Source organism: Epinephelus moara, chromosome 2 (assembly GCF_006386435.1).
Source record: "Epinephelus moara isolate mb chromosome 2, YSFRI_EMoa_1.0, whole genome shotgun sequence".
Classification (NCBI taxonomy): domain Eukaryota; kingdom Metazoa; phylum Chordata; class Actinopteri; order Perciformes; family Serranidae; genus Epinephelus; species Epinephelus moara.
This window is the reverse complement of record NC_065507.1, coordinates 11,889,792-11,899,733: the sequence shown is the minus strand read 5'-3', so window position 1 is coordinate 11,899,733 and position 9,942 is coordinate 11,889,792. Positions and strand designations below refer to the sequence as shown.

The window sequence follows — 9,942 nt, the reverse complement described above, 5'->3', positions numbered from 1 at the left end:
TGTGGTCCATTGCCCAATAGGAAATGTAGAATACTCAAAAGTACTTTAAAAGTGCTTGAGTTACTTTTCTCAGGGAGTAACGTTGGAAGTACTTTTAAAGTAATTGAGTTACTTTACTCAGGGAGTAACGCAGTAAAGTAACTGGTTACTTTTTTTTTTTTAAAAAGTAACGCAGTAACGTACTTTGATTACTTTTAAAGTAACCCTTACCCAACACTGATAATAATAACATAATCAGCATCCTCTTTAACTGATTGCTAATGGACGGTGCAAGCACAGCTTTGGAACAAGTAAGACACATACATGTAAAATCAGTTGTCACAATACAGCTCTGACTGTATGTAAGTGTTTTGAAGCAGTGGTTCCCAACTGGTCCAGCCGTTGGGTCCAGATTTCTCCTTGGTCATTAGTTCAGGGGCTGCACATTTCAATATATTCAGCGTTGGCCATGTCGGCTAACTAGTTTGCTGTCTTTGTTAAGTAGCTGCTAGTCATTCACTCACTCTACAGCAGCATCTGGCACTTCAAAATAAAAGCTCTGTGCTGGAAATGCATTGAACTTCAAAATAAAGTGTGGTTTGTGGTTTTTTTTTTTTTACAAACTTGACACATTTGCGAGTCACTTGCGGTCCACACAGAATGGACCTGCGACCCCATTTTGGACCGCGACCCACCAGTTGGGAACCACTGATTTAAAGGGACAGTTTGACATTTTTGTGAAACGCTTTATTTGCTTTCTGCCTTTGAGTGAGATGAGAAGATTGATACAACTCTCATGTTTGTCCGTCTAATATCCGGCTACAGCCAGCACCTGCTTAGCTTATCTCAGCACAAAACACTTGAAACAGGAGGAAATAGTTAGCCTGGCTCTTATTAAAGGTGACAAAATCTGCCTACCAGCCCCTCTAAAGCTCACAAATTAACACGTATATCTTGTCTATTAAATCTGTACAAAAACTAAAGTGTAGAAATGATTGTCAGATTTAAATCTCACATACATTGAGCACAGTTTTAGTTGAGCACTATGAATTACAGAAAATATTTAACTACCCACATTACTCCTCAGCAAAACCTACATCTTAATGCTGCAGATACAAAAAAAATCACCTTCCGATCTTTATTTCCATTTCACCAAAACATATTGTTAAATCTTTGGCAGGTTTCAATTCTGTTTCACAAGCAGCTTCTCTCTCTTGGTGTTAAGTATCATGTTGTCCGTCCATTACTGTACTGTGGCATCAGAGAGGGTTGTATCCACTGATTTAGGGAGTGTTGCAGCAGCTGACCATTAGCATGTCTTTTATTGATTCCAGAGTCATCATGTTAATTAAATGGATCCAGGACAGAGCCACAGTGTCTGCATTCAGCAGATGGTCTGCTATGTGCATTTGATCAGTATGACACCAAGAGTGCACTGCCAGTTTTAGGTCTTATAGGAGTCATTTTGTATGACTGTTGATTATATACGGTAATCTAAATTGCCATACAGTTGGATAAATAGATTAACAATGGGTATTTCATGGTTTGGTCTGTAGAATAGTCCTTGTACTCATTTCAGTTTCTCTGCATGCAGCCATGCAGCCCTGAGGAGCTCTGCGCTGGAGAGGTCAGTCCTGCGATCTGACCTCAATCAGCTCAGATTAAAGCTGTGATCAGATGTCTGGCCCCCCGCGCCCTGTTTCACGATGCAACTTACCCCCGACTCTGTGCAGGCAGAAATTAGTCTGAGAACATATCGTTAAATCCTCTGATATTACCACTACAGGAGTCAATGTGGTGTTTCCTCTCTACTGTTTTTCTAGGATTGTATCCCTATCTCTGCGAAGATAAAACATTAAATGTTAGTCTTGTGTTGTGAAGCACGCTACTGCAGAATGAATGCTCTGTATCCAGGTTACACCAGTAGCAGTAATAGCAGTTTTAAGTAATGTGCAAGCTAAAAAACAATTGTGGTGCATTTTCTCAACAGCATGCTGTGTGCAGTAAGCCCGTGATAGACAGCCATCTTTTTTTAATTTTAATTTAATGTCTGAAGGGACCCAGGAGAGTTGAAGTGGGCCAGAGAAGTTACCACACAGACCTAGAACATTCATAAGCCCATTTATCATCTCTCTGTCTCTGCTGACCCGACAAGAACTGGGTCCCTCCTCACTGTCTGACTCACAGTGTACTGAGAGCTGGTCCCACCTTCCTCTTTAAACAACAACAACTCTGACTCACCAACTCACCCTTTATAGAAGAGATTACTCTCTGTACTAAACATTTTCAACCTATTGCATTCAAACTGTACGCACATATAGTATCTACACGTTGTCTGATATGAACAGAAAATAAGCAGAGTCTTGGTGCAGAATGTGGTCTGTGTTTGAAGTATAATTCATATTCAGTTTAATAATGTAGAGTTTGCACTTATCTTCTAAAATGTCTCAACATCTCCTGGATGGATTGGCACGACTTCTGTTACATTGATGATCTCTACATGATGAACCCTAATGACCTTTATGATTCTATCACTTTTCCTCTAGTGCACAGGTTGACATTTGTAGTTTTTAGTGAAATGTCTCAACAATTACTGGATGTGCCATGAAATTTTGTTCAGAAATTCATATTGTCCCTCATGATGAGGGTCTGAATAACTTTAATGATCTTCTGACTATTAACATGTCATCATTTAATCAAAATTTAAAATTGACAAATACTTTGGTTTATGACTGAATACCTGCAAAACCAACAACATCCCATCAGCCTTAGCAAATGTTAGCATGCTTACACACTAAACTAACAACGGCACACACCAGGCAGCGGCAGTTTTTGATGCTCTGAGCAATTGCTTTGGTATAAAGAGCAAAAAAGTCAGCATAGGGTGGGTGGGAGCAAGGGTGCAGGTTTCTTTTCAACATTGGAGGGGGGAACGCATATGAAAATGGGGCATGTGGGGGTCCTCTGTCAGAAAATTTTGAGCATCGAGACTTAATTTACTGCATTCTGTGGATCTTTTTGCACCAGTTTGTGCCTATTCTGCATCAATTTTTGGTGTAAATATCTTTAAATTTTGTCAAAATAAAAGTCCTCTGCTACATGCATGTTTTTATTGGGGGGGACACTGGTCTAAATATTGAGAGGGAAATATCCCTGCATTCCCCACACTCCCAAAATCTAAGTAATCATACATATGTCATGGGATGTATGTCACGTATGTCACATGAGGCTACATTATATTAGGAACTAACCCTAACCCTAGCCAGTTTTTTGCCAAACTTTAATAAGTTTTTTACCTACATTCTAAGTTTATTTCACAAAGAGACTATACATTTTTCCTGTGAAAACAGAAGTTTATTTTTAAAGACATAATGCATATATAGAGCGTAAATTGACACACCGTCCCTAACTGTCCAAAACTGACACAGGAGGGTACCTAGAGCGCCACAGTTTGATGCATGGGGCCACTGACCAAGCATCTGTATTTGATGAGTTAGGAGTGAGAATGTGTTGGCCAGCATGGCTGTTGACTTATTTCTATAGTTTACAGTGTTTCATGTAGTGATTGATCATGCCTGCAGGTCATAAGCACCAAGCAGTCTTCCTTCCCAGGTGGCCCCAGATACTAAAATATGGGTCTATTATTGGTAATATGCTGCAAATATGCAACCAGATTTGACTACAGATGTTCATTTTACACGGGCGATTGGAATAAACACATTGGCAGTTCATAACTAATTCACTCCAGTCACTGAGCTGCAGATTGCCAGCTAAGATCTGACCAGCTCGGCTCTCATTTAAATCACAGCGACTTCAGAGCATCTGTTGGCAGCGAGGATGCTGTGACACTAGCTCATCTGTACGTCGAGGCTTATTTAGCCTGCTGAGAGTGAGAGCCCGCTGTTCGTATTAGATTCTGTCTCTGGCAAAGTGGGGATGATTAGATAAAGTGTGTGTGGTGGAGTGAAGCACTTTTTCACTCTACAGTAGCGGTGCCTGTGAATGAATGGAGGGACGGGCTCCACTTTCTGACAATAACACAGAAATCTCTGTCCGGAGGATTTTTAATGCATCTGGGAACTGAGGCCTCAATTACTGCCTTAATTAATCCATAGCAGTTTATACACTACACTGCACTACACCGCCAGTTTACCCTTCTTACATTTTAGCATTTAAAGGGCATTGTGTGTAGTTTCTTACTTGACATACTGGCATTGTGGACGGAAATTACTCCTAAATGCCAAAGCAGTGAGCGAGTTAAAGACAAAGCAGTGGAATTAAAGGGAGCGGGTCGCGGAGAAGAAATACAATAAAATACAATTCAATACAATAGCTCTCATTTTGAATCCCCTCCCTACTGTAGCGTCCCCTCTGCCTGCACTTCATTCTGTCATAACACAATAACTGAGCTCTGACGTCTTAAAAGGCATTGCAGGAGCATAGAGGTGCTTGAAGAGAAAATTGCAGCAGCTCACAGCGGCTGGAGTGAAATACCATTTTGTCTCACTCAAGATGGATTCCACAGTGAGATTTCAGAGGACCAGTACAGAATCAAAATGGAGAAGCCAGAAGGGAGGAGAGAAAAAAGGGAAAGAGGCAGTGTGTGTGTGGAGTGGACAGCTTTGGAGGAGATGTCTGAATTTTGTTTTTGCTGCTGCTTGTTAATATATATTTTTCAGGGTTTTCACCTTTTTCAGACACACTGTTTATAACGTCAAGATATTTGTGTGTGTGTGTGTGATTGTGGTACTGATCACAGCCACATGCAACCAGTAACAATAAAGTAATTTAATATTTACAATATAAAAACTATTAATAAAAAAATACTAAAATGCAACAAAAACATATTAAAAAATGATCTGTGTCTCTGCTGTGTACAGAACCAGCAGGGGGGAAAAAAGCAAAGGCGTTGATCATAAACAGTAATGCTTTTTTTTCTGCATCTGGCCCCCTCAACCTCTGAGAAGATTTCCTCCCACCAATCGTCTTGCACACTGGCATGCATGCATGGCTGCCGGCATCTGCACACACACACACAGACACATACATGTACACACTACACAGTCACACCCTCCCTCCCTCCCCTCTCTTTATAGATTCCACTTGCTGGTTGCCCATCTAACAGCCCTGTATGTAAACCAGTGAAACCCCTTCAGGACATCAAATCCGTGGAATCTGTTGTCGGTTCTATCTAGGTCAACGCTTACAATAGCTGTGCAATTTTTTTTTCTTCTCCCGCCTCTGTCTGTATTCCCCCTGTTTGCTTAACCCCACAAGGTTGATTTTCCCTTGCATGTATAAACATCAAAAATGCATATAAAATGTAAGCGTGTTAAGCATGCTTTGCTTCTTTCATACATATTAGTCTCAAGTGGAATATTAAAACATGTAGCGGTTTGATGTTAACATTAGCGTAGACTGTAATGTTTGAAAAAATTACATTGAGGTTCTCTCTTATTAATATTTGTTCAGCTAATTGGTTTGGACTGTGCCGTTATTCTGTCTGGTAACGCTGTAACCCAACACAGCACTGCAGCATGAAATGTAGGAGAAGCACTGCAATTATAAGAGTTGTTTTCTCACTGTTCTATAGGGGATGGTGTTACGTGACCTCAGGGAGGTGGAATCTTATTTGTTTACCCGCACAGAAAAGAGAAACCTCTGCACCTGTGTGTCCATGCATTTTTCATGGGATCTTGAGATGTCTATTTGAGAGGCCATTTTGACCAGAAGCACAACAGTAAATACTCAAACAGCACCAGTTTGACACAATTAAGATATGATATTTGCTCATTTTTGCCTTTGTTTGACAGACTACATCCTTTTTATCATGAATTTAAAAAACACATCATATAACTGTCTGTTGTAGAGAAAAATCTCAAGAAAAACCACTGCTCCCCTTTTTCAACTTAAATGAATTACCCACTGCTAATCTGCTTTAGCTGCTCCCACACAACCTCAGTTCGTTCTACTTTTGGATAAATCGCTGATATGACTGCCTTCAGACACGGCATGCAATCAAAATCAAATATGCAGAGAGAATTTCTGCTAATCTAAGCAGTCAAAAAATGTAACCTTAATCAGCCACCATAGACTACACCAGTGTTGGTGCCATGTATCATCTTCTTGATCATCTTCATGCAGGTATCTGTAGTTAGACATACAAATATATTGTCAGACCTAAGAGCACACACTTTGCTGCCATTTATTCAAGTACAGTATGAAAAACAACTTCCACAGACATGAATCGCCCGAGCTTGATAATCCATCACAGCAAACACAAAGCCTTAATTTGGTTTTGTCTAAGTTTCCCTGTTAATCATTATGTTAAGACGCCGAGTTTTCCTATTAATGTGCACATTATGTTACGCTATGCTTACTGTCAATCAATTGACACACGTAGGAAGAAATAGAAACCTCCTCCACAAAATAATCCCTCATGAAACGTGTCAATGTACAGACTATATTGTCACTTACAAGTTTTCTTGGTTTTTTGCATCTTTTATTAGTTTTGTAAGCAGGTAATATAAAGATAGCAAAGTATCTGTCGTGGGAAATGTTGAAAAATAAGTAAATATTTTTGCTCTGTTTGCTGTTCCACTTCACATTTTGTATTTACACATAATCAGACAGTAGAGATGCACACCAGTATTTTCTTTAAAGGGACAGTTTACTCCAAAATCTAGAATGCATGTTTTCCCTCTTTATTTCGCTATTTATCAATCTAGATTGTTTTGGTGTGAGTTGCCGAGTGTTAGAGATATCAAGATGTCTGCCTTCTCTCCAATATAATGAAACTAGATGGCACTTGATTTGTGGTGCTGCAAGCGCCAAAAAATACATGTCAGCAACTCAACAGCAATGTCTCTTTCCTGAAATCATGACCCGATCACTCAAGATGTTCCACGGACCTTGTTGCGAGCAGTTTCGTGTAGGAACTATTTTCTTTCCACAAAACAGCACCCACTAATGGTGTCACTGCGCAGAAGGAAGAGTGCATCTACTGCCAGCTCACCTAGCACCACTGAGCTAGCTAACATTACAGCTCCGCAAAGGAGGATGCCATTAATGTTTATATGTCGTGCTGTCATGAGCACAAGCCTCTTGTTCATGAGTAGATGCACTCTTCCTTCTGCGCAGTGATGCAACTGGCCGCTTTAGTTCGGTAGAAAGAAAATAGTTCCTACACGAAACTGTTCGTAACAAGGTCTTTGTTTTATCTTGAGTAACGGGGTCATGATTTCTAGAAAGAGACATTACTGTTGAGTTTTTCAAATGTATTTTTTGGCGCTTTGAGCACCTCAAGCCGAGTGCTATCCACTTCCATTATATTCAAAAGAAGGCTGACATCTTTATGGCCGATATCTCCAAGACTCAGCAACTCACACCAAAACAATCTAGATTGATAAATAGCACTACAGGTAAGAGGAAAAACATGTATTTTTAATTTTGGGGTGAATTGTCCCTTTAACTCTGTGTTGTCACCGTACAATGTTTGGCTTCTGGAACCCGTCAACATTGGGTGTAGGTGTTACAGGGCTGTATCTCCTCGGGACCTTAAAGGCTTACTAAACTGCTTCTGTCTTAGCATGCCCACCACTGTGCAGTGAAGACAATCTCCTGTAAATTGCTTTTTCGATCAGTTTTGACATCAATCTGCTCCCATGGGAATGTGGGCATTCATGTGATGGCGGAGAGGAAGGTTTCTTTCCTTATGGATGTTGACAACCCCACTCAGCCTGGTTTGATCTGCAGAATTAACATAATATTACCGTACATACTGAACTGGCTGTGACAGCTAAAGAGGGATTGGCTGGCTATACCAGACGTTGGCGCCAGTGAGGTTACTGAAACGGCAGAAGTCATAGAAGAGACAATAAAAGCTGTTTGAGGGCAAAGATTTGACATGCAGATCTGATTTCATGAATGTCGTTTGTGCCTTTATGGAATTTATGGATACATTTTGTGGTCCATCATCTGGGTGAATTTACCACAGTAATTTACAGTATTAGTCCAGACATTGGTTAGTTTATCTGTAGACGTTAAAGTCTCACTACACACCAGATCTCTTGTAGTTATTGTTTATTTACATGAGATAAACTCCTTTGCATTTTGTCCCTGTAAACTCTTTTATCTCATGTAGAAATAAAGCATAACTTCTAAAGGCTTTGTGTGCCATGAGATTCAAACTTCTACAGATTTGCCATGCACTCTGCAAACACCCTATGGAGAAAAGAATCCTTCTGTTGATGTGGGGTGAATACGTTCTTTATACTGTAAAAGTTGTTTTGATCCTACATAACAACCACACAACTGCTGCCTTTCATGTGTTTCCACTCTCTGTTTTTTATCTCTTCCAGGACAAAGATATCTCATCACATCCACGGGAGCCTTGTATATTCTGGACGTCCTGCCTGAGGATGGGCTGAATAACTATCGCTGCACAACACGCCACCGCTACACCGGTGAGACTCGTCAAAGCAACAGCGCGCGTCTCATCGTGTCAGGTCAGTACTGCATTCAAACTGGAATCAAATTATCTGCTAAGACCTTACATACAGGACAACAGGACACATATACATAGGTGTAGACTTAAGTGGGACATGTGTCCTCCAGTTAAAACATTAAAGTAGTGCATTCATTCATTCATTCATTTATCCTGTAAGGGGTTACAGGGGGGCTGGAGCCTATCCCAGCTGACACTGGGCGAAAGGCGGGGTACACCCTGGACAGGTCACCAGACTATTGCAGGGCTGACACATAGAGACAACTATTCACACATATGGGCAAATTAGGGTCATCCGTTCGCCTAACCTGCATGTCTTTGGACTGTGGGAGGAAGGGTTTGAACCAGGAACCCTCTTGCTGTGAGGTAACAATGCTAACCACTGCACCACCATGCCGCCTGATAGTAGTGGAAGACATTCATTTTGACAAAATTAAAGACGTTTACACCATGAATTGTTGCAGAAAAGACATAAATTGGTGTAAAAACAAAACCTACGCCCTTGCAAATATGCATGTAGATAATGTATTGGATACTTCCTGTAGAGAATGCTTTAGCTCAACCTAACACATACTTACATTTTTGAGTTGGTTTTGACATTTAAAAACTGCAGACAGCAAAAAATATTTCCACTATAAAAATGTCGTCATGAAATATGGGTCCTCCTCAGAAATTTTGATTGATTTGCAAGATTGTAAAGCAAAACCAGTAAATGGGTGCGTTTAGGTCTGGGATCAAGTTTACAGTCTGTCCAATCCTGTCACGTAGACTGATGCACTCTAAGGCCAACCATGAATTATGCAGCCCTTCTTCGAGCCAGACAGTAACAAGTAAACAACCATTGTAATGTAGGCTGTACTGTGATGTAGGTTGATTTGTATACTGTAGCATGGTTCAATAAATGAGAGCTATTTCACATGTTTTGTATTATATAAGTGGGTGAATGGATAGAAAAGGAGCAATCCATGGTGCTGTCTCTGATTTGATTGTGGGGACAATAAAATCCCCCACAAATTTTAGAAACACACTGTTTCTCTCTTGCCTCCCTCACATAGCAAAATATATAGTATATAGAACTGAATCTTGACCTCAAGAATCAATATTGGATTACACTGTCAAGTGCCTGGCAACACTCACCACTAATTAACACTAAATTCTCTGCTCCTTCCAGACCCCACCAATGCTGAGCCAGGCATCTTGGATGGCTTTGACCACCGAGAGGTGATGATTAATCATCGGGTGGAGCTGCCCTGTAAGGCTTCAGGCTACCCGACGCCCAAATACCGCTGGCTGAAGGACAACAGCCCTTTGGAGCCTGACAGTCGCTTCCGCCAGACCATCACAGGGTTGCTGATAGAGAGCACACAGCCCAGTGACTCTGGGACGTACGTTTGTGAAGTGTGGAACAGTTATGGCAACGCTGAGGTCATGGGGCGCCTGTATGTCAAACGTAAGTC

The 9,942-nt window shown here is 40.8% G+C and overlaps 1 protein-coding gene across 2 annotated transcripts in view; it reads left to right on the top strand.

The window, feature by feature from the left end:
• dscamb (Down syndrome cell adhesion molecule b) overlaps nt 1-9,942 on the top strand; it is a 156,201-nt gene that overhangs the window by 88,801 nt on the left and 57,458 nt on the right. For both annotated transcript variants that reach the window (XM_050072287.1, XM_050072278.1), the window contains exons 4-5: nt 8,340-8,486; nt 9,657-9,935. In XM_050072287.1, coding sequence (XP_049928244.1) covers nt 8,340-8,486; nt 9,657-9,935 — 426 coding nt within the window. The remainder of the gene's footprint in view (nt 1-8,339; nt 8,487-9,656; nt 9,936-9,942) is intronic.